The sequence below is a fragment of the Cydia amplana genome, chromosome 1, assembly GCF_948474715.1.
Source record: "Cydia amplana chromosome 1, ilCydAmpl1.1, whole genome shotgun sequence".
Taxonomy (NCBI): Eukaryota; Metazoa; Arthropoda; class Insecta; order Lepidoptera; family Tortricidae; genus Cydia; species Cydia amplana.
In genome coordinates this window covers 8,291,776-8,318,071 of record NC_086069.1, presented here as the reverse complement: position 1 = coordinate 8,318,071, position 26,296 = coordinate 8,291,776, and the positions used below count along the sequence as shown (strand labels likewise).

The following is a 26,296-nucleotide window of genomic DNA, read 5'->3' as shown; positions in this document are numbered from 1 at the left end:
CACTTAAATCTAGCCCTATCACTCTTCAAGACAACGTTCAAAAACAGCTTTTATATCCTTGGCATAAGAAGGTTAGTCTATGTGATTTTGGCAAGCACTTTGACGATGCAACTGTCGTTTAAATTAACTAGTGCGCTGCAGGTCGTGCTGCATTTGGCACGTTCGTATTTATTTATGCCACCGAAGCTAGTAAGCGAGGGTTATACGATTTAGTAATCCGATTTACTGATGTGCGCCGTGTGAATGAAATAAATGACACGATACTTGGCAGTGTTGCGCAGTTACTCGCAAATCTTTGTTTGGTCGCATTCATCCGTTGTATATTAGCAGCCTCTACTTAAATATTTCCTTGAAAACAAAGTTATAAAAAAGTTTAGTACCTACCATATTTTAACGCTTTAAAACCCCAACCACCAATAGGCACATGCATACATTATTTATAGGTATTGCCATTTAGTTTTGACTTCAACGAAACATCACGATCAGACATTGAAAACACAAGTCCTCTAAAACAGCGAAGCTTTATACTAAAAACATTCAGTACGCATTCCAAAGGGAGACATACATACACATCGCTCTAGATTTAGGCGTTTTCATTTCTGCACGGATAGAGTCGTCAGTCGCCTGTACCACGGCTAGGCAATAAATTAGAGCTCGAATGTTCAAAGTGTTCCCACGAAACCGTATCAAGATGCAGCGCCCTAGAACACCGAGTCGAAAACGGGGACGAGCGAAATCTACCCAATACTCTCCGAAACTAGCACCTTAGCATATATCCCTTTTTAAAACCAACCTTAAAGCGCCCGAATAAGGTTTAAATTTAAAAACTATGCGGGAGAGAGATAGGAGGCCCGAGAAGTAAGCAGTGGAAATGCATTATTCCCTTACTCGATTTATTTCGCCGGTGTGACATTCGTTGCGTTTTGTTAGCTGTCACTCGTTCACACTCGGTTTGTGTTTGTTTGTAGAGCGTTTTAATTTTGTATTGGGTTACAAGGAATATACATTCGTCTTTGAAGCAATTAAAGCTAGTAAGGAATATTATTTGTTACATAGGACGGGTTAGGTTCCATTCTGATTTATTGTTAATATTCTATCGGTAGATGCAGTTTCATCAATTGTTTTACAAGGCGGGTATTTAATAAACAAAGCCACAAATATCACAATAGTGAAACCCTAAGGAAATATTACGTACCTATATATATTTGTGCCAGTTCATTTAATTTAGGACGTCTGAGTAACATGTCTGTGTGGAGTGTGGCAGAAGCTTAAGGTGCAGTGGGTTCAGCCAGCAGAGTTTTTTGAATAACCTTAGTGCTTTTTTAGATAATTCAAAGACAATGATGTCCACCATCCCGGGCACGCACGTCCGTCCACTCAGTGCCCAACAATAAGCTGCGTTCGGATAACGACCTGATTCACGGCGCTTCTATTTATGTCAATTCTAAAACTTACATGATGCCAAAGTGTCCGGCGATCTTTGAGATCTGGCCGTCCGTACAACCGATAAATGGAGGCCCTTTCGATTTATCAGAGTAACCTTTGTAACGTATATATCAAATACTTAACTTATGTCATAAATTTACGCTTAAGTAATTTTAAACAGGGCTTGCAATAAAGGTTTTTCTCTATTACCATAATAGCAAAGTACATAATGTCGTCACGGAACAAGTAAAAAGTACGCGCTCCTAAATCCCATAAATCTCAATCCTAATGGAATCACTTTAGAATTCTTTGCCAACCGCTAACTGCTTATAAAAGCTGTAATAAATAAATACAACCGATTGTCCCATTTTGCTTCCCTTGGAAAGCGATACGTCGTGAAGGCTTACTAAAAGGAGTCAATTTGCCTTTGGAATTATTGCTACGGCATGATTGGTCTTTTTATTTTCTTATTATCAAGATAGCGGAAGTTTTACACGACAGATTTTAACTGAAGCCAGTTCTAATAGGTGTAGGGCTTGCAAATATTCGAAACTTTCAGATATTCGAATATTCGACTTTTTCTGACGACGTATTCGAATATTCGAATAATTATTCGAATATTATAAAAAATAAGAAAAGGAACGAGAACTCGGTTTATTATCGTTTTATTCAAAAGCTTTTTTCACATATTGCTAAAACTAAGGATATTTGGCAGAAATCCACTTAATTGACTAGATTTTATCATCCTACTATTTATAAGATGCCCACATTTATAAAAACGAGTAAAACGCCAAAATTAGACGTATTTAATATTTCTAGATAAAACTTATTATAAATGCGTCGTTGCGTGAAATAATATAACTTTAACCATCCAAACACCTAGGTATGTAAGATATTTTTTTTAGTAGGTAATTATTTTCCGATTTAAATTAACTTGTAATCACTCAGAGGCTTGTAAAAAGGCCTTTAATTTCATTGTATTTTGAATTTATTTGTTTTGGCAAGTTATTATTCCTAATGGTCGGCTAATTATATAATATTGGAATATTTAAGGGGAAAAGTTAGTTGAGTACTGGGTGGATTATTCGTCAGCTAAAGGTGCATGGTTAGATTACCAAGTTGGGCAGGTTTGGTATGATTAAATTTGAGAATTGCGATAAGTGGCAAGGTTTAGACTTCAAAAATTCGCTTAACGTACGCTTGTACTGAATAAACAGAATGACCCTTTAACTTAAAACTTACGCACCGTAAAAATAACATACTTTTTGATTTCGTTTTCTTTTAAATTGAGTTAGGTTTCACTGTATTCACGAAGTCTATCGAGAGGAATATAGTAAAAAATATTATTTCCTTCGTATTTGGGTACCTACCGTTCCTCATTCACTGTAAATACCCGTAAAACACACAGAAACTGTAACTACAGCGGATGACATAGTTTTTTTTACAGTAATAAAAAATATTCGAATATTCGAAACCTGAGCGGCCGAATATTCGAATATCAAAACAGGTCGAATATTCGACAAATTCGAATATTCGAATATTCGAATTGCAAGCCCTAAATAGGTGTTACCAAGTTATTCGTGACTTGTTTGGTTTGTTATTGGTTATTGAAATAACGTCGTCCACCTATGTTTATTCAATACACCTATTTGTAAAGTTAAACAACACCAGCAGCTTTACCGATACTATCTGTTGGACACCATAACTGCAACAATGCCTATATCTTGATAAAGTAATATTTGTGTTACACAAACCAAGTATACCGAGTAACTAGGATTATATGGCCTGTTTTGTAAAGGCTTTACATCCTGAGCCCAGGATTTTGAGGTATACCGTATGACCTTTTTGAAAATTAGCCTATTAAAGGAGCAACCAGCTGGCATAAAACTTCTCCGATACCCCTTCACGGATCTGCAAAATTCCCAGCATGCCATTGCCTGCGACTTATGGAAATAAACTTCATAACCTTGGTCGTATTAAAATCAATTAATAGTATAAACGTGATTAAGCCACATCCGTAATTGTGATTGATAGAGTCGAGAAAACAATGGAGCTCGGACAGACAGACCGGATAGAAATTACTGATATATATATATCCATTGATCACGAATGAAAGTGGATCAATATTATGTTTACACGGCCACTTTGATAATTACTAAATTAATCATTCAATTGTGGAAGCAATTATCACAACGTCAACCGTTATCTGGAGACTTGGAAAAGAATTGGATTGCAATTGTATCGTCTTCGTATAGCATTTTTTTATGAAAGCTAGATTTAGACATGTTAATCCTAACAATTATGGGTATGCTTCAAATAAACTGGACGTGGTTTATCATTATAATGATTCGAGTATCATACATGTTTACTAGATGGCGCTAGTGGTACTTAGTATTTAGAACATTTGGCAGTAGGTAGTTTACTACTTTTTCTGGGGCCAAACAGTACGTACATAATACTTTAAAATTTAAATAACCATTTGTTATTTGGTAAAGTATTTCTAAATACACATTTATTTTATTTTTTTTAAACGGTACCAAAGTCTAACTAACATCGTGTCATTATTAGCACAGAAAACTTATTAGTCAATTATTTAACGACACAACTGCCTTAGGTACTTAGTTACTTACATGATGAAATATATTGATTTTAATTATAAGATTCTTGTCAGCCTATTTTCTCTAAATAGCTCTGTTATCTCTAAAGAACAAACAATTCAAACTTCTGCTTGATAGTCAACTCAATAGGTGGCGCTAGTAGGAGCAGTGGATACCCTCCCTTGACCATCATCCCTCGCTGTCTGTTTTGGTACCTAATACGTAATAAAACTGTTTGTGCTTTATTTTTTAATTAATGTGAGCGTATAAGTTCGAGATATGTCAAGATTTTGAGAAACACTATCAAGCGTTCTATAGGTACACCTTTTTTTTTAAGGCAATGGTAATTAACATGCCATAACCTAGATCTCTATTGCCGTTCGAATATCGAATGTTACTGAACATTCATACGCCTTTTCATGTGAAAACCAATAATTTCGTAAAATAGAGCAATAAATGCACTATCGCGTTGCACCACAGTCCCCTTACGATACCTATGACCCACACGTTGCGTCGCTAGGTAGCTGGCGACCCCAAAACTGGGCCACCTGGGTTCGTGACCCGCTCCGGCCCCCTGCTCCTATTGTCTGTTATTTTTGGGTATGGTACAATATTTACAGTGCATTTTAATTAGTCTCTTTATTTTATAGTATATAATTAGTTAGTAAGGATAACGCCATCATTTGAGACAATCATCAGAAACTACCAAAGATATACGAAACTACCAATCTTAAAAAGAGTAGTCGAGCTTTACTTTACGCCACTTATACATCCTTGGTTCCTGTATTTCGTTATTGAAAATTGCATAGAGTTTAAAATAAAATGTCGGCCGTGCAAATAATTAAGGTATATGAGTATAGAGGTGTAACTATAGGGTCAACGAAAAAAATACATGGGTAAACAAATGAGGAATTTAACATTTTCTACTAAACTAGCCCACTCAGTGAATTCGCCATGGGCCTTACTTGTTTATGGGTAGGTACCAGTGGCGGCGCGTCCATAAAAGCCGATTCCCACCGCACACAGGCGGATTTTCCTAAATTTCTGGCCAAAAGTCCAATGTACCAAATCAACGATAATAGTCACGTGAATTTATTTTTTGTATCTGTATCGTTCCTAAGATTTAATGACAACCCTTATAACAATTTAAACGAACGTTTTCATAACTACCCACATTAAGGAAGTATCGACTTCTGACCAAAGGTTAATTACTTCTTAAAACTAGGTGTATTTATATAACATATTCTATTGTTTTGAAGTTGTTTGGTGTGATTTATATAATGGATTGTGAAGCTGGAGGTATGTAACTATATATTTAACATGAATGTTCATACTTTTCAGTTTGTTTATACACAGGAAAAAAAAAGTTAATTTACAATCGAATTTTTACCTGTTGGTTACTTATATTAGTGTATAAAGTTCAATATTCAATAGAATCTGACTACTGAATGAATATTATAGTAAAGACAAACATATTAGCTAGACTATTTTGATAGTTTAGGTTGCTAATACGTGCTAATCTGTTTTTTATTAGACAATGATCAGTTAGAAGTAAAAATCACGAAAACAGTTTTTTTTATTTTTTCATTGTTTTTAGGTTCATCTTCTGAGAATATCATTATAAGTCGTCAACAATTGCTTGAATATTATAGAACGTGCAATTCGAAAGATAATAATGAAAAACTTAACAATCTTTTTAACCAAGTAGCAAGTTTCTTAGGTGTTGAGGATGGTCTAACAAATGACTCAAAACAATTATTATCTAAGTTCGTACTCGACTACAAACAAAAGTGGGCATCTGTTAGAAGAAACAATGCCTATTTCAATAGAAAAGAATGTAATTGGCTTAGTAATGGTATTTGTTTCGTGGTTAAGAAACATGTTTCAAAGCAAGTAAGCGGAAGACCTTAGAAAGATTTCTGTGAGAGTAGTGATCGGTCCAAACGCAGAAAAACCGAAAACTTACGTAAGGAAAGAACTAGTAGTGAACTTTTGTTTGCTGCTAAAATGAACTTCAAAAGAGATGCTGATCTGAAATCTGCTAAAGAATGTGAAACTATAATTACAAAACAAAAAGCCACTTCTGGACAATCTCACATTCCTTTCACACCAGATGAAGCTTTAGCACTTGTTGTTGGAGCAAAACTTACCAACTTCCAATACAATTTAATTAGGAAAAGTGCAAGTGATAATTACTGCAACATCTATCCTCCTTACGAAAATGTTACTTCCGCCAAAAAGAGATGTTATCCTAAAAATATATTGGTCAGTGAATCATCCGTAAAAATAGCTATCCAAGACTTGTTAGATCATACAGCAATGAGACTTGTTCATTCACTGCATGAAGTAATTTCTTCGCTTTCTAAAGACCAACTTGATACCATGTCTTTGATTACGAAATAGGGATGTGATGGTACATCTGGCCAAGCTGAATAACCTTCTTGTATCATCTGATCCAGCATAACAGATATATCACGAAAACATTACAAGAAGGATTCAAAAATAAATAATTATCCAAAAGAACTAAAGTATTTATTGGACATGTAAGAAAAAAACGAATAAAATAAATATAGAAACAGTGAACCGACCTTAAATAAAGCTGTAGTTTAATTTAAATATGTTTTTATTTGATTCCTAAAGCGTTTCTAACTTTTAATTCAATCCATTAGTTTTGGCCAGAAATTTAGGAAAATCCGCCTGTGTGCACCGGCTTGCCTGTTTTTGGACGTTTGAGCAGAGTTCTAAAGGAAATATGTAAGCCAAATTAGTCCCGGCTTGCCTATGGATATGTTTGACGCGTCGCCACTGGTAGGTACATACTTATTTAAAACTGCTACAATATAAGCCAATGTTACATTTATTCATTTTATACCATTGTAATTAAGACAAGTTTTAATTTATCGGCAATTATTATTTTATGAACTCGTAAACCCACAGTCATTAAACAAATTCTTTGCCACTTCGTAATTACGGTAACAATTTATAGCTTTTAAGTCGCCTAGCTATAGACATCTATTTCCTTTTGCAGATTTCAAACACAATTCCGTCGCAGATAATGTATACCTACTTCTCCTACTTCTCTTCTTTCGTCTAACCTAACTAAAGGCATCAAGAAGATAAAAAGGGATTTAATTTGAGACAGGCAATGATAAACCTGTTCATACGTTTTTTCGCTCATAATAGGCTTGTAGTTAATTTAATATCCCAACAATTTTTGGACAACCACATTGCTCTCTTAACTTGTACTACAAACAACTGATAACGCTATCTCGGATAATGCTCCCGCAATTGAAATGTGTCGCTGTGACAGGCTGCGTGCGTGCACGCGGATATGACGCGAGCTTTATTGCGCACACTACGCTCTTCACCCAACAAACAACAAAATATCAGCATGCAGCTACTTTTATTCTAGACTTCATTCTAGAACACTTAAGATTCAAAATGCAACAGATTTAATCACCCCTTAACACAGTTTACTTCTAAAAGTTTTCATGTACCTTGTTTATTATAATTGCAATGCACAGCAATATTTATTGCGCGAGTTTTTTATTTGCAATTTGATACGTGTTTTTAATCAACTTCCAATTTAAACGCTTGATGAAGTTGACAGGTCGATGTTTTTATTATTCTGACATTCATGAGTGTTTATAGCCATTTGTTTATTACACCAAAACACGCGTGTGCCCTGTAGTAAAATATCTCGTTAGTACCTACTTTAATGCATTATTATGTTTTATATTTATTATTGTAATCAAAATACTGGTCGCTGACAGTCAATTAATTAGTTTGGTGTTTTTAAGGTTATACGAGTATTACATGTTAGAATGATAAGTTCAGAATAATTTTAAATCTAAAAGCTCTAAATCTAAAAAGCTCAGTTGAAGAAAAATAATCACTAATTGACACTAACTAAAAGGTAGTAAGGGCTTTTTTCGTACCGTAAAGAAAATAAAACTGCAGAAATGAATCCAGGCATACTAAAATAATAGCTGATAGCTATGAAAGCAACGCAGAAAGAAAGGTATTTTAATATGCTAAATGTATATTCGTAATTAATGAATAATGACCATGTTCTTCTATCATCTGATGGCTACCATCGCTTGTCTTACGCAACCAAATCAGTTCATTTGGCCACCATTGTCTCAAGTCTCCAAGCCGCATTAATTGTCGGGACGTGTTGCTCAAGGATGAAGATTGCTATCATTCTATTGATTACGATTACATGTCATGGCCGCGACATGGAATTAGAGCTTACTATCTAATTACAGAGGCCACGGTCACGTAAGCTTGTGGAATTACTGAAATTAACTGTAGAATTTGAATTAATAGGTATACTCGCGAGCCGAATAAGTGCGGTATGTTCGGAAGAATAAATAGTAACTTGATAATATTATTTCAAGCAAATTGGAAGTACTCTACTACTCACTTCATTATGAAAGTTATAATTATCAGAAAAATTTAGGTATTCCTTTCTATAAACATGTAGACTAAATATCGTGACTATCTTAATTTTACAAGTTTTTGTTCAGATGATGTTTTGTTATTTTGAAACCGATTGTCATATTTTCCCTATTCAACAAAAAATTACAATTCAATCTATAAATACTTAACTAAAATTACGTAGCTATCGTGATTGCACGGTTAAGTTACAATCTTTTCGGCTTTCTTTTGAGAATTTAGTGGAAATAGTTTTTGTTAGGGGTAACTGTCTCATTCAGTAGTTGGGAACAGATAGACGGCCTGACATCGTGACCGATGGAGCGCATCGGGTCACGACTGACGACCCGGCGTTGGCCAATGGTTCCGTGTCGAAATTTACTTTAAGCTGTTAAGTAGCCAAAAGCTGCTATATCGCTACGACTACTTGGTTGTCAACTTAAATTAGCTTTAATGAGAAATAGTGTTTTATATTGCAAATAGCAGGTTTACAAGTTAATACTATAATTTAAGGCCTTAATGTTATTTTCAAACTTTAAGGCGTTTAATTAAAGTAAAAGGTTTGCCTAAGAGTATTTTCCTTAGACGGCGACATTTTATATGCTGATTTGGGGATCACATCTGAGTGACGCTATCATGACATTCATGACATATCTGTTATGTGTCGTAAGTATAAAAATAAGCGTATATTCTTATAGCTACTTTATCTTTAAATAATTACATAAAATAATGACTAATAGAAAGCCATATGTAGATTAATAAACAATTATTAATATTTAGAAACTTAAGAATCAGAACATAATAATATGTATTTTATGAACCTCCAGGTCTTTTAGTAGTAAGATTTATGTGCGAATTATGCACTTTTGACATACGCATCATGTATGTGTTCTAAATAAATAAAATAAAAAATCATCATCATCATTGTATCTCATCCTTCGGTCGCCCACTGCTGAGCAAAGGCCTCTCTTCGTGTGATAAAAAAATAAATAATAATAAATAATTGTACCGGCCACATTGGAGAAGCGGCCGGTCAGCCGACCTCCGACACCACGGAAGCGGCCGGGACAAAAAGCCACAATACGCGATCGTGACCGCGGCCAGCCCCATTCATAACCTCCTCTGAGAAGACGCTACGTGCAAGCATTTTCGCGCCCACCTGGACACTATTACACGGACATTTCGTTTACTCAGCCTTTTTTTAGTCGAGTTTAATTTCGGAAAAAGCTCGTAGCTCCATGGTCCTTCTTAAATTGTTGAAAAATAATTACTAAAATCCAGATATCAGTAACCTGGATTTAAGTTTTCAAAGTTTAATAATTATTAATGGAACAGTGAAGTGATGGATGTCTACAGTCTTGACCAGCTCGTTATAATATAAATTTTATTTAATTGAAAAAAATCCAAAAATTAAAGACAATCTTAATAAAGTAGGTACTTGAATAATGTAAACATACAAACATGGCTTAGAATAATTTTTAGTCAACATAAAGTATAAAATCTTAAAATCGTCTATCAATCAAAAAATATTTTATTTTGTATTTGTAAGTGCTTAATATAAGTATAAAATAATAAATACTTCATATATGTATACACATGTACGTCGATATGATTATATCTACGACACTAGTTATATCATGCACCAACAGATGGCGCTGGCGTCGAGTTAGATGGCGCTATCGTTTGTTCGCCGTAGTTTCATGGGGCGGGTCTCGTTTAGCACTAATGTTAACTTTGCGCAGAGGCAATATCGTAACCAATGAGGTTTATCCGAGGTGCGATTATTGCTAGTTGAAAACTTTACCAATACCCCGCCGTGTGGACGTGAAATACCGTCCGCTATGGCAATTTTTGAATGGCCGTAAAGGCCTCAAAATTCCTGGAAAAATATTATAACTCTCGAATGAGTCTTCTATCATTCATCGTAATTATTGTCGATCTCGTTTTCACAAGATATTGCCTATAAACAAAGTTGTATGATTATAGTAATCGGTTTTTTTTTCAACCGTACAGGGCGTACAGCACAACTAATTCACGTTTCTTGGAACTATGACAAATTTATACTTTTTGCCACTTCGTTGAGTTATATTGCAAATAGGGCGACATAAAATAGTAGAAATTAAATAAAATGGAACTAAAATAATTCCATACTAAATTGTTTTACGTCAAAAATGTGACAGATACGTACGTAGGCATTGGTGCCCTCAATAATTTTCTAAAATTTATTGTCGGACTATACTTATTTATTTTTTAATTACTGTAATGAATTACAATATTTAATATGTGGGAGACCAAGCTGTGCTCGGAAAACATATAAAAGCTGAAAAATGCTCGTTTTCCCAGAGATAAGACCTAGGCTAGATAGCAAATTTCATCGAAATCGTTAGAGCCGTTTCCGAGACCTCCGAAATATATAAATATACAAGAATTTCTCCTTTAAAGGTTAATAGATTAGATAATGTCACACGAGTAACAGAAAATATGAAATTTAAAAAAGTGACTAGTTCAAGTACCTACTTTGTAGAGCTCATGAAGCTACGTAGATATTACAAAACAAAACATCCATATTGATGTTCACGCTTGTTCATTTCATTAACCATCACAGAGGTTTAAACCAGTCTGTTACAAAAGGGATTAATAAAGAACAAAACTTGACGCGATTACGCTCGATACACTTTTAATAGCGTCAGGCTTTGACATCCACACTGCGGTGAAAGCGGCCGATAATCGATACGAATGATGAAGAATCGATACATGGCTCGTATAATCGCATTATTGGTACGCGGGGGGTCTCACGTGCCGTTTTATCGACTCGATGGGTGTTAATCGACTGTTTATTTATTTGTTTGTTAATGGTCGACTCAGTGGCAAAAATTGTACAATTTACCATGTCAATATGTGACATATTAACAACCGAGTCCTCATACCTAACAATTAAACGTTGTGTAGTCAGATTTCTGAAGTGAAAACTTCTTTAGCGGCGCTGCGCACTTTTTGAGGTAAGGAAAAAATGTTAAACTCGAGACAGCGTAAGGCGGTCATGTGACCGTAAGGCGATCACGTGACCGTAAGGTTTAGATGGCCACTCATTTAGATGGCATTTAAATCAATAAAGAAAAACTCAATGACATTACATGAAAAAGGTTCTAATCTAATCTTGTACGGGCTGAAATACGAGGATCTCACAGTTACATTCTAACTTTATATCACTCAAACATAATTCAATAAAGCTACATCTTGATGAAATCGCTAATAAAAGTGAATTCTAGTACTGGTGAATAAAACTCAAAATATCATGACCAAATATATTTAGATGCGAGGTCTGCAAGGTAACATTTACAATTTCTATTCGAATTTTAATAAACAATTAACGCTACAAATTTAAGCTCACTGGCTAGCTAATTTCGGAACTAATGTTTTACAATAGAAAGGAGGATGGGTCAATTATACATAGTGCTGCAGACATTTTGGACTAGTCATTGAGTTTTCACTTCTGTCGGTACTCCCGGAGTGCAACCCGTTGTTAGGGTTCCGTACCCAAAGGGTAAAAACGGGACCCTATTACTAAGACTCCGCTGTCCGTCCGTCCGTCCGTCCGTCCGTCTGTCACCAGGCTGTATCTCACGAACCGTGATAGCTAGACAGTTGAAATTTTCACAGATGATGTATTTCTGTTGCCGCTATAACAACAAATACTAAAAACAGAATAAAATAAAGATTTAAGTGGGGCTCCCATACAACAAACGTGATTTTTGACCGAAGTTAAGCAACGTCGGGCGGGGTCAGTACTTGGATGGGTGACCGTTTTTTTGCTTGTCTTTTTTGCTTGCTTTGCTCTATTTTTTTTATGGTGCGGAACCCTCCGTGCGCGAGTCCGACTCGCACTTGGCCGGTTTTTAACTGTATTCATTTAATATTAAAAAATTCAAAAATATGTTTCGTTATTTTGCGGCTCTCCTTAATATTCTTTATTTGCATTCTTTATGTTCGTAAAATTCTTTATTTGCATTATTTTTTTATTTAAACTTTGTTTAAATTTTGTACTACAAAAAATAGTAGGTACAAATGGCGTACTTAACGATTTCTTCGAATTTGAAAACGCGTTAATTGCAAATACGATTACAAAATTAGATGTATGCAAATAATACTCATTTAATATCTGTACATCGTTTTCATTATACCCTCCACGTAATACCTGTATAAAAAATTAAACCGGCAATTAATTTACCGAAGCGATTACATTTAATTATTATTATCATTCATCAATCTGTTCACAGCACTTACATGTAATATTACGATTAGGCACATGTAACAGGGTTAAAGAGTCAAGGTCCATGACATCAGCCTCCCTTTACGCGACCAAAACAAATTGACAACTCCAATTAATTACAATCAATTCTTTCCACAAACTCATGTGAAGTTTGACAGTCAATTTGTTATAAGACGTATGTTAGCCAATGTACTGTTAAAAAGCAAACAACTTAAACATTCGCAAGCGCTTTCCAACTAAATCTTGTTATTGAAAAACCAACTTTAATCCAAACGCTTGCAGTTTAATTTATAATCATGTGCAAGCTGCATATGTGGTCAGAAGCGGACAGATTAAAAATGTTAATTTCAAAACCAGAATCAATCAAACCTTTACTTAACCTTACCATCGGAAGCTATAAGGACGAAATGCCCACGATTGTTGAGTCAGTAAATGTTTTTAATTTATACTGAGGTTCCGTCATTTGTACCTACTCGTAAATTTATTTCACTCTTCCTACCATTGGTGTTGGGTGAATTTAAACCTGCGAAAGTTCTAGTTATTTAATAGATTTGCTATTTACTACTATACGAAGATAGATCAATAAGTTGTGCGGCTTGATTTTAATGGTTTGTAACGTCACAACACACTAGAACTGCAGAGTCACCTGTTAAAACTACATATGTACATAATTAGATACCTGAAGCTAACTTTTTTAGCAGTGACAGGAGTAAGCATCAGGATTTTTTCCGGACACTTATGCGTTACGAGTAAGAGTAGGTAACCTTAAAATGTAGAAAAGTTCTTACGAACTTAAAGGAACTCTTTTTATGCCTGGTAAAAACGTATACCTCTCAAATCCGACATTGAACGTGTTCAAGATAATTTTGTCACAGTCGCAAGCTGTTTAATGCTATTTGGCTGAAAGGGTTTTAATGCAAATTTAAACGCATATTATTATGAGCTTTCATACATGGATAATTTAAGATTTCGGCGGGAGTGTTCAGATAAGTGGTGCAAAGTGCATGGGCAGCCAAGATGCTCATGTTTTATTATTTATTTTGAATGCTCCCCTCAAAAATAAGTTATGTACACCTGCCAAATTTTCTTGCCGTCTTTTAAATCAACAACGGTACATATACAAACGTCTAGACAAGGCCCAATTACATAATTATGAAAATTTATAGCGCAATTTTTATGAATAAATTCAAGAAATTCAAGTCATTCATACAACAAGCATATGCATTTTATTCTACATAGACCTATGTATTGAAAAAAAAGTCGGATAGGTCAGACTAAACTGGCTAAGTGGCCAGTAGGTATCAGGCACGCACGGAATGTCACACCGAACACGTGCCCGGGCCGCCCGAACACCCGTGAAATTACCGCTTTTTCCTGCCAACACAGATGATTTGCACTTCCATTGTTCTGCCCGCCCGGCTTATAGGGATGTTTCACGCATGGCTTTATTTCTTATAGTATTTTATTACATAAACAGATTTAAATGTATGTGAGTATTGGTATTTAGAGCGACATTAAAACGTATGGCATTAACCTACCCTTAATTCGTTTCTCTCGGTCAAGATTTTTTATAATGAGTGTTTAAGTCGTGATGAAATATTATAACTAAGTATATCAAATCGTGTTACATAATCAGGACATACTTACTGCACTGAAACATTTAAAAAGATCAATACGAAGCCGAAGGATACAGCTCGATGCGCGGGATCGATGGATTGATTGCGCAAGCATCGATTAAACTGCGCGTATATCAATCGCCATTACCGCTGGCTGTCAATAATGGGATCGCATGAATCACGAGCTGCCGCTGTGGCGAAATATGGAGCTTTTGTTGTTTTAAATGCTTTTAGTGATGTGAACTATTTAAAAAGTAATCGATTCAATGCCACCGATTTAGTAAACCCACAAAATACATAGTTTATTACGAAACTTACGTAGATAATCCAACTAGAGAGCAAATCAAATTATTTTATGAAATAGGTATTTGTTTTTAAGTAGTTATTTATTTATCGTATGGCAATAGGTACACACACTTATTAAAACAACACTTAACATCAAAATGTACAATTCCGCAGGTACAAACTCGCGTTTATTGTCAGGTTTTTAAAATCCTCAACTGGGCCATTATATCTGGTAACAGGGCACTGAAATACCATATGATGTATGAATAAGTAGTCACACTACTATATAGGCGGGTTCGATTCCCGCCTCAGCCACTGGACTTGGTCACTTTTTCTTTAGTGTATGATATCTTGATATCTATTCCTGTTTATAACTTAGTAGATAACTTACCTACATTGAAAGCAGAGGCAAAAAAGAATATTGATAATTTTTACCATTTTCATTGCAATCGATGGTTTTCATAGCAAAATATTCCAAAATACTTCAACAGAAAAATATATAACATAAAACATAATTGCTCTCATTTAATTTCTACTTGTATTTACCTTACTTTATGTTGCTGAGATATACGTGTGTCAGTATCGTCTATGGAGAATAATATAAGTAGAAGTGTAGATACCAGTACTTAGTATTAGTACTACCTAACAACATTTTTATAGACAATCATGTGTTCCCAGTAAAATTAAAATCAATATTCAAAACCTAAAACAAATTCTGACTCATTTGTTCCTCGCGTGTAACTTATCTTATACATGTACTGACTGCTACCGATGCTTTTTATCTTTATTTTTTATTTTTCTTCAATATGGACGTCTAAATTCAAACAAATATTTATCAATCCCTGACAGTTATGGAGACACCAACATGGCTCCGATAAGGCTTCTTGCAAGTGTTTGGCAGCTGCGTCATTTTGTGCTCATTTATTATTTTTAAAACATTTTGTTTCGGCGAGATTTCTTAAGAATAATGGAGGTGTTTTGATTAGTAAGAAGACTTTATTCATTCATATAATATGTATGTTTAAAATATAGTAAGAAAACTTTTTTATTTCTAGTTAATGATTGTTTGTTCTGACAAGTAAAAAGTTATTTAAGGCCACTTGCACCATTCACTAACCCCGTGGTTAACCGGTTAAACCTGGAATTGCCATGGTTACCAGCACAATTTGACACTGGGTTAACGGTTTAACCCCTTAGCCCAGGGTTAGTGGGATGGTGCAAATGGCCCTTGGCTAGACTACTTATAGCTATAATATATTTATAATATAAAACCCGAAGGCTCGTAGCATACATTTGTAAGAAACATATCAATAAATAGCTAATTGTCTGATAAAGTACCTAAGTAATTACAAAAGTTCTAGTCGAAAAGATCTGTTGAAATTAAAGTAAACACATGTTTCCAAAAACTTAGTAGCGACCATTTAGCGTAAAAGATATATTTCCAGATTGATGGCATTAGGGTCTTTGACACTCTCAGTCCGGCATTTTCGGCACGGGCCAACCGGCAAGTAATAATTATTCTGAGTGTCAATAAATAATAAAGTGGCCGCGCGCGTCTTGAGTGCTCGTTCGTCTCTCTTATCTCAATTCTTAATGCGCCTCTTTGCTCGTTATTCTTTTTTATTTTTTGTTCTTTTTCAACATGTCATCCAGTGGTGAGGTTAAATTCTGTGTTGACAGCATGAAGGTTTTATGTTTTAATCTCGACTTAATGTTCGTTCAGCGGCATTAGGCGGTTGTAGGCTGTAGCTTGGTTCTATTAATTTGGATCAGATTTGTACTTAGTCATGTCTATAAATGAATATTTTATCGGCCAGTTTATTTGCTTAACAAATTTTATTTAACGTATCAATTCGAGTTGTGACTTTAAAATAAATTAGAAGCAATTGATCAATGCGCTTAAACTGGCCTGGCGAGTTGTAGTTGCATTTTCTTAGCATCGTCCATCGATCACGCACTTCGGATTTATGTTACGTAATTGCGGTGCGTCTGCGCACATTGCAATGATTTCGCTTATTATGTTGTTTTTCAAAGATTTATTTTGTGGGTTTTCTGTTGTGTTACTGAGGAAAATGATTGGACAGTATCTACTAACAACGGTATAATTAGTTGAATGTTTAATATATCCTGCAATACCTAATTTAACTTTTTTGTATACAGACAATAAAATTTAGCAAAACATTAATAAATATTGACCTTGCAATTATTTGTCATTTACCATCTTACTGCAGACATCCTATTTTTACAGTTTAAAATAACACTATGAGCATACCTTAGATCCAAACCTTTTTTCCTGACCACTGAACTATACAAACTAGAGATGCCACGAATATTCAGCAACTATTCGGCCTATTCGGTATTCGACCGAATGTTGCCTACTATCCGGCCGAATACCGAATATCTGTTGCCCGCTACCTAAAAATAAAAATTACACAAAAAAAAATACCAATAAATTGGTATATTTCATATTTAAAATGTATTATTGGAAAGTTGTTAAATAGGAAGACCCTTTTTAAGCATTTGTTGATTATGAAATATTTTATTTTTATCATGGGTCTGATTTGATTGACTCTAACTACATTCATTAGGTTTTACAAAATATATATTAGCAAACGTTGTGCTATGTTGACGAACAGTTTTCATAATAATTGTGACTCACAATGTTCGCATCTCATGCCGGTATTCGGTCGCCCAATATTCGGTATTCGGCCGAGAGAGTGGCCGAATATTCGGTATTCGGCCAAAACCACTATTCGGGGCATCTCCAATACAAACGTATCATTTTAGCCACCACCAGGCCAAGGTCAGCTAAGTTCAAACTGCGGTCGTACGGATACAGGCTCTGCTCAATTAGTGGCAATCTTCACCACAACTCTGTCAAGGTCCGCCATCACTATTAGGACGGTACTTAGGTATTGGCACGTACTGTATGCCCCTTTGTACATAAGAGGAAGTTATCTTCACGAGTTTTTGCTGTAATCAAACGTCAATAGAAAGAGGAAATCCGAACAAATGTTTTTATTACTCATATTAAAGATCAGCACTAAGTGGCTGTTTGAATAATGAAGGCATAATTTGTTCCGTATTGTTTCGAAATTATGTATGCGTGGCAAAAAACGTTCATAGATAAAGATTACTATTGAATCAAAAGCCTGACATGCGAACATGTCTTATCTGCCTACAGAATGTACTAATGCGGTGTTATTTATTTGGTGCGTAACATTTATAGGAACTTTCCGCAGATACAATAATTTATGTTAGTATTTATTATTATAGAATTAAACCAAAAATAGATAATTGTTAATATATATAATTATCAAATCGCCATCGTGATCCTTTCTTTATCTTTGGCGCACTAAGCTAGCAGTTACCTACTGAGTAAACAATTTAACATGGGACTTTTGCGACGGTATCGAATGGCGAGAACTCATCACATCCAATTTCCATTGAAAATATCCTGCTGTTATGTGAATGACCATAATATAAACCTTAAGTACTACCTATAGGTAATTTTATACAAATATCTGCTACGATTCCAATAGCACAGACTGCAGCTGCAATTGTACTTTCGCTCCATCCAAGGTTTTACAAACAAAAGCTGTGCAATACCTACACCCCATGTAATGTACTACATTTAGTAATCCCACGAGATGAGAGGACATCTCCGCTCTGTCATTAGAAGGCGCCACCGCTCGCCTGTCATTTAAAACCTACAGTACCGTTAAATGCTGCCTTTGCTGTTTGGATTAATTCTAAGCTTACGCAATATCTGCATTGTAGCGTAGCTTCTTTAAAATATACCTATGCAGTGCCGGTCCGAGCCCTTGTAGAGCGAAATCGGGTTTTGGCGCCCTTCGTTGAAGTTTTCAAGCGTATTCCCCCCCCCCCCTCGCCACACTCGCGTCTCTTAAAACTTTTTTTTTTCTCATTTGCCATTTTGCCCCCCTTGCCATCCGGCGCCTAGAGTGGTCGCTCCACTCGCTCTACCCTAGATCCGGCCCTGTACCTATGTATGTATTTAAAAGTACAATTGCTGTTTCTAAACATATACCGTTGCTTGTCCACCTATACTTACAATAACGTAAATGTGATTTGTATATAAACTAAGCACTAAAATATGATAATGATGATGTTAAATGATGTACATTAGACTTACTTTCGTTAAAATTTTATCTACTATGATAACTGATACCTGAGAGTCTCGAAACTACTCGTCGATGAGCATCTCTGACACCAGCAAATTAACCAGAAAGAGATATATGAGTTTGCACGATAAACAAAAAAGGCATAGTGTATTAATCTCGCCTTACGATTATCTAACACCTGTGACAACGTTTGTTTGTTTCCCATGATCCATGTGGATTACCGGCTGCGATGGTGCGAAGGTCGCGCGAGCCCCGTGACATCGATAATTGCATTCCCCGCCCTGACCCCCTTGCGGTATCAGCGGGTACACAAGTGGCACCACTAAACCTAAGGTCCTATACTATATCTACATTTCTATGCTTTCAACATCTCAAGAGAAAAACGTCACAGGATTCACAGGTTGTGTCCAAATAGTCATATAATTTTGAAGTAAATTACATACAATTTAGAAATTTAAATTCTATTGATAAAGATTGTTCCTTTGTATAAGACATGCAGTTGGGTTGGTAAACCACCTACTAATTATGAAAGTAAATACTTAAGTTATAGTAATGCCAGAACGCTTAATAACATAACTTGTTGCGGTGCTCATCAGTCTCTTTAATATTCTTCGCATAGCTTGGGCATAGTGATAGCTGTCATCTCAATACAATTTTACAATACTCTAGCACTGTAGAGAACTAAATTAAACTAGGTATTGAACAAAAAAGCTCTAGGTATATAATTATAAGTATGTAGACTACCTTTATGACTATACAATTATATGTTCATTTATTATATATAGATAGGTTTATATACATATAGGTATGTGTTGTAAAATATATATATCTATTGAGAATATCTATTGACTTTTCAATAGGATTGTACCGCACCATCAAGCACGTATTCGGTCGACAGCCGCTAATGGGATATCGGCGGTAATTCACGTCTGTTGGTCTTACACGTTTAGCACTATGTGACGCATGGCGTCATCTCGTCACCACTCATCGCCCGTTTAGCAACATAGCAAGCCTGTGCTCTAGCATGATGGATAACATTCTTGTATTGGTAGTTGTTCACGTCTGTTGGCCTGCCACGTCTAGCACGCTGTGACGATTGGCGTCGTTTTGTCATACTCATCGCCCGTTCTGCAACATAAGCAATAAGCCTGGCCAAACACGATGTAGAAGCTCCTTGTGTTGCATGATGCATGTATTGTCTGCAGATATTTCGGCTTGTCTTCTCTCTCGCTACTGGCTCAAGGCATGCGATATGCTTTTACCATTCCTGCCATTCTATTGCACAATTCTATCGGAATTTGAGTAATGCACCGTGCTAGCATCTCGGGATTCTCGAGCTTAATTAACTCGCGTAAATTATGCACGCCTGTCAGTTACCGCGTCTTTAAAATTGGCACACCCATGCTTGTTATTTTATACAAACATATTCCATCTGCGGTGAATTACGATATTAATCCGAGATTGAAACATTAACCGGTTAGTTACTTTTTTATTTGTACCTTTGATTACTATTTGGGTTTACTGCGTTTAAATTGATAGTCTAAAATTAAAACACTAATCACAGTTAACATACTTAGTTAAAACTTAAATATACAAGTAGGTATGTTAGAAGTATGTACCTGGAACTAGTCAATCATAGGCATAACACTATGGATAGTAGACTATCCGTGGATAAATATGTAGTTTTTATCCTATAGTTCGTTTTTTTAGCATTAGAAAGAAGGTAAGTGATCTTGGCATGTCTTTTAATTGAAAAACGCTTTTTAAAAATCAGTAACTTATACTTATGAAAGCAGAAGAATATAAATAATCGTATTAGATTCATAATTGTTACATATTTGCCGTGACTTATTTTAAAACATATTTTTCAATTAAAAGACACATCAAGATTGTTTACCTTTTTTCTAATGCTAAGAAAAACGAACTATAGAACGTCTAATTACTACGGAGATAGGACACTTGAAGAACGTGCCGTATACAGGGTGTCCCATAAGTGACACGTCACAGTGACACTGGAGGTAGACCAGACCAAGAGGACCCAAACCAACTTAACATGACCCCAGTAAAAGTGGCACGGTTTGGGTCCTCTTGGCCTGGTCTAACTTGGACGGTAACGTGTCACGTATGGGGCACCCTGTATAGTGAAGACTTTGCCCTGATATATTGTACCTGAACACAAAAATAAATAGTTTAAAAGCTTTTTAAAAAGGCATTTCTTGAATGCGTTATGGGGGATCGTCTCCCCTATTGAGTGTCCACATCCAAATAATACCTACTTAAAATTAAGGTTCATAATTTTAGAATAAGTAACTTCAATTACCTACTTATAGTCATCATCATCATCATCATCAATACAGTAACATAATAGAAAGTGAGACGGAAACGATTCCACAGTCAGAGTGTAATTTTGTGAAGGTGTGTTAATCTGTAATACTAAGAATAATTATCCCTGCAATTTACGCATTTCTTAACTTGAAGTACTTTGTTTCCAGAGCTCCGAGAACCCAGTAGACGAGAAGCCGACATCAGACACGAACTACGTGGTGGGTGCGTGGCCGCCGAGCACGCCGGGCCACACCGGCTACCTCACCGTTGCCACGCTGCCGCCTCTTTTCCTTAGAGGTATTATTATTATTGGGGTGGTATCGGGCCTTTGAGTGTCACGTCGACCAAGTATTGATCTATTGTGACGGCCCTTTAAAGTTCATTACTAATGCCCGTTGCATCCAGAAAATTACAGATGCTTTGGGCCGTAACGTTCTGTACCTCATAGGGTTGCAATACATGCCGCCCTAAGTAAGTACTTCTTTTTGACATTAGTGGTCCACAGGATCCTTAGAGGTAAGTTCTCCAACCAGGGATGGCGGTAATATTTACCTATGGGTTACTGGGTCGTAGAATGCTCTGCGAGAAAACCTCTATTTTTAACAACTATTTCGCGGTCCAGCCCTGTTTTCTGTCTCAATTACATCTACGAATCCTATAGAGTCTGTGCGGAAAGAGAAGAGTCGTGGAATGTATGGGGCCCAATACATTCCACGACTCTTCTCTTTCCGAACAGACTCTAGATAGACTTAAACGATACCATTGTTACTATGTGTTTCTACCCCATCCTTGCCGAATTTGTGATATTAAATACTTCAAAAAATTATAGTTATAAACAGGCCACTTCGAAGGTACACTGATATCAGACTGATGTAATTTACATATTGTGCAGTCAGCAGCAGAAGTTGCTAAGCGGGCGAGGTGTTCAAAATTACCTTGACACGCTCTTATTCTCTAAACAATAAAGTTGCGTCAAGATCATTTTGAACACCTGGCCCGCTTAGCAACTTCTGCTGCCGACTGTGCATTTCGCTTGTACTTGCCCGTACATGTCAATACATGTACGGGCAAGTACAATGCGCCGCGCCGCGCCAATGCGCGGGATACACGGCGCACGATAACGATATATCATCCAAATGTCAGTGTAAGTTCGAATTGGCCTAAAACTGTAGTTTTGTACTGTACGTAATTCATATATTCTTTTCAGACAAGAAACCCAAAGCGGAAGTAAGCAGTAATGAAAAATCTGTATTGTCGGAAAAAGACGCAGTTATGGAAACAAGCGCATAATTTAAATTAATTAATGAAATAAATTAATTTGACTATTACTCTGTATTTTTATTTATTACTAAACTTAAGGACTGGTTGTTTAATAAAAATAGTTTTTGTTAGGTAAATGGTATATTTAAATAAAAGCCTTAAAATAATAACACATGAAACTTACACAATACAAATAGTATACGAGAATCGGCATTCGACGCTCAATATTGGAAATAATAAAAGGCAGTGTTGGAAAATTATTACGTACAAAAATTTGGCAATCAGAATTGCATTATCTAAAACGGCAATTTATTTTGATTAATTTGTTAATTTCTACCATATTAGCACACTAATTACTGAAACTCTTGAGAACTTTATTACAAAGGGCAATGAGCGGCAAACAAAACTGTAGGTACTGTTTTAATTACTGTAACAATCTATTAAAGTTTTTTGGAACACTTTTCAGTCTAGAAACAGCTTAATTCAAAACGGTAAACAACAAAATTACTAGGTTAAACTTAGACACGTGATTAAATTAGGTACATTTCTACTTTACAAGTTCTCATGAGATTCCAGCTAGGAACTAAGCGTGCGACACATGCAATTCTTAAAATCTCGTGACAAATTTCATTATACTCGTACCTATTGTTTTTCCCTCTTACGTAAAAATAAAATGTCGATGTTGTGTCAGTACATAAAATGATTAAATATTGTCAGTTAAAACATCGACACGGGTTATTCCCACTAGTTACCACTAAGTTGTTACCAGTGGTAACTACTGGTAGTTTTTTTCCACCTTTTACCGGTGGTAACTACTGGGAATAACCCATCGACACGTATCTCAAACTTTTCATCACATTCAACATTCGATACACTCCTTATAATTTTCAACAATTGAATATAATCTATAATTGCTATAATCTACGACACTTAAGATCGGTTTTCCTAGGATAGCGGTGCCGTCATATAGCAGCCGTTTCCATACTAAATAATACGGTTAAATATGGATGTCGTAGTATTTGTATGGAGACGGCTGCTATATGACGGCACCGCTTTCGGAGGAATCCAAAGCTTAAGCAGTATTTAGATTCAAAATATCAATCATTTAAATTAAGCATATATTTTATAGGTGTTCTATCTGTCCCACCCTATACGATCAACGGTGACAGATGGGAATGAATCATTATCATTTCTGTGTTGGATGAGGTCAGATCAGAATATACTATTTTATATTTAAATAAGGAAGTTATTATTTTAGGAATTAGTCGTTAGCAGTTCCGGTCTTAGTCATCATATTAATGAAAACTTAAAAGAAGGCTTGACCTGTTTGGAATGTTTACTTTAAAAATCAATCATATTGTCTGTCACTCAGGTATTTCTGTTCCTTTTTTTAATGATAATAATATATGTCAATTAGTATTGCTAGCCTCAATTTTACTTACAATTAAATCTGATACTATTGCCACATCCAGAACCAGAACAATGAAGCAAACAAACTCACAGTTCTCTAGAAACAATTGCACCATTCCACTAACCCGGGTTTAACCGGTTAAAACTGGAGTTACTATGATTACCAGTACAATTTGACACTGGGTTGACGGTTTAACCCCGGGTTAGGGAGATGGTGCAAGTGGCACTAACATACTAGTCCTTCCATTATTGTTCTACTCCCAGCTCCCTTGCCATCTAATACATTGTGCTTAAATAGTTGCTTATTTTCACTTTTGATAAAATTACAAATACTAAGCAAGAGATCGTTACTAATTAAATATTACATTTCTAATAATCGTTTTACATACATTTGATAGCTTCAATACCTTCGACTAATTATGAATTATTGCATACTTATAATCATTGGATATTTTTCTCTAAAACCCTGGCTTGCGGTTTATATAAGTATTTTGCTAAGTAATAGCAGTCTGTGTAATGCTTTATTTTTTATTTAACCCAGTCTGCTGTAAGTAAATTTTGATTACCTCCTTACAATCACCACTGGTCCGTTTCTTATACCAACTAACCAATTAAGTCAGAAATCCTCAGACGAACTCATATTTTTTCATCATTCTAAGATGTGGTCACGTTTTAGTCCCAATTTCACCTATAATTAAAATCCTTAATACTCCAAGTAATTACGCGTTATATACTTATCTATTCAATCTCTCTTAGCAGTCATTATTAGTTCAAGTTATGTTCGTTTACTTAGAAGTTGCTTCAATTCTCTTCTCGTGATACGCATAAGTGTAAGGTCTGAGTGGACGCTCGAGTTGGGCGTGCAGCGGGGCGGGGCGTGCGGCATGCATGTTAAACAAATGCAAGCGTATAGTAGCGGCCTTAGTGCACGCTGCTCAAATCACTTGTGAGCCCGACGCCACGCTGCACGCCCCGCCGAACGCTCCGCTCCGAGCGTCCACTCAGGCCTTACACTAACAGAAATCAAGTGATTTCTCTTCCAATATGTAGTTGATTTAGAGTACATAATGTGATAGTTTAGTATTGTGAGGGCGCAGCGCAGCGCATTTATCTAAAGTCGCTGAAGTCGGTCTTGAGTTGTATGGTGGGGCGGGCGACGCGCGGCTCGAACACTCGGCGCGGCTGCGCGCGGCGCGCGCCCGCCTGGCTGCACTTCACGGCCGTCTCCAACTTGCAGCGCAGCTCCGCCGACTGAGACATCATCGTCTTGAATTCCTGTCCAACGAATGCTACATTTTAACCAACAATACGAGGTGCTAGCGACATCTAGTGAAGCGTGCCGGAAGATTTAACATGCTCGAAGAAGCAATAGATGGCGTCCCTATCTGGAGATGGAAATTGGTAGGCTGAATGACAACTACTAGTGACACCTAGTTAAACAAGTGAAGCTGATGTTCTTTGCTGGATGTTTGGCTGGACGGCAATAGATATTGCGTTAAAGTTTTTTTTTAATGGCCACTAAAACACATGTTTCAATTATACTAAAGCCCTGCTGCGTTAAGCCTTTATTTATTGAAATACCTTACAACTTATCTGCTTTGCCCAAAGGTTGACTGGTAGAGAATGCCTTATGGCATGAAGTTCGCCTTTTGTATAGTGTGTTTTCATATGTGCAATAAAGATTAAATAAATAAATAAAATATATATTTGACAACACCATCATAGACATCAAATTGCCCTGAAAACGTAATGTTTTTGGTAATTATCACGTATGTATAAGACCTGGACTTGTTTGACATCCTGATACAATACAATGTTTATGGGGCGTTCCCAAATAATTATACGTATAATTGTGCATTATTTACCTCACATTTCGACGGACTCAAGCTTAGCAATTTTTATCATTTTGTTACTAATAACAAAGCTAATAAGATTAGGTTGTATGCCTATGTGGCATTAATTTGATGGCTGCACGGTTGGATTGTCATTGGCAATCAGGGGTGGTACCTGCGGGTGCTTGGGTCCCTGGCGCGCGAGCCAGGCGAGCGCGAAGTCGTGCAGCGCGCGCACGTGCGGCGCCGCGCGGGCCAGTTCGCCACTCTCCACCAGGTACGAGATCACTATGGGCACCACCAGCCACAGCAGCTGGATGCCTGGAAAACATATTTTTAAATGAATTAATGTCTACAAAATACTGAATCTATAAATACTGCCCTGCTAATAGTAAGTGCAGTACTTGCATGAAAATCATCGTTTAAATAAAGAACTTATTCAAAGAGAACAAGATATACAATTGCATGACTTTTCCACTACGATTACTGCATATGTTGTTAGCACGGCAGAATAGTAACGTGAACTTGAAATATTTGAGTCATACCTTGATGTGGTCCCTCTGTTTTGCCGCCAGAAAAATTAGAATATAATTTAGTAACAAATATTACGCATAAATTTATGAACTGCCTAGTTCAAAATATTGTAACCACAAATTTGACAAACGAAGTACCTACATGGAGTTTGGACGTACAG

At 36.1% G+C, this 26,296-nt stretch overlaps 4 protein-coding genes and 1 non-coding gene across 6 annotated transcripts in view; 4 read left to right on the top strand and 1 right to left on the bottom strand.

The window, feature by feature from the left end:
• Nucleotides 1–22,428, top strand: part of LOC134647334 (tRNA (adenine(58)-N(1))-methyltransferase catalytic subunit TRMT61A) — an 81,886-nt gene extending 59,458 nt beyond the window's left edge. The window contains exons 6-7 of the mRNA XM_063501670.1: nucleotides 21,268–21,397; nucleotides 22,308–22,428. Of these exons, the coding sequence (XP_063357740.1) occupies nucleotides 21,268–21,397; nucleotides 22,308–22,390 (213 nt within the window). The 3' untranslated portion in view covers nucleotides 22,391–22,428. The remainder of the gene's footprint in view (nucleotides 1–21,267; nucleotides 21,398–22,307) is intronic.
• LOC134647290 (ovalbumin-related protein X-like) overlaps nucleotides 1–26,296 on the top strand; it is a 283,884-nt gene that overhangs the window by 47,839 nt on the left and 209,749 nt on the right. The gene's annotated exons all lie outside the window — the stretch shown is intronic.
• The window catches only part of LOC134663192 (golgin subfamily A member 5), a 379,694-nt gene that overhangs the window by 210,132 nt on the left and 143,266 nt on the right, over nucleotides 1–26,296 (top strand). The gene's annotated exons all lie outside the window — the stretch shown is intronic.
• Nucleotides 10,190–10,328, top strand: LOC134655019 (U4 spliceosomal RNA). The gene has a single exon (XR_010097406.1). It is a non-coding gene; the product is annotated as a U4 spliceosomal RNA (small nuclear RNA).
• LOC134647631 (HEAT repeat-containing protein 5B) overlaps nucleotides 24,873–26,296 on the bottom strand; it is a 55,644-nt gene continuing 54,220 nt past the window's right edge. Inside the window, exons 37-39 of the mRNA XM_063501990.1 lie at nucleotides 26,148–26,162; nucleotides 25,778–25,923; nucleotides 24,873–25,045 (exon numbers count right to left, since the gene is read on the bottom strand). Of these exons, the coding sequence (XP_063358060.1) occupies nucleotides 24,878–25,045; nucleotides 25,778–25,923; nucleotides 26,148–26,162 (329 nt within the window). The 3' untranslated portion in view covers nucleotides 24,873–24,877. The remainder of the gene's footprint in view (nucleotides 25,046–25,777; nucleotides 25,924–26,147; nucleotides 26,163–26,296) is intronic.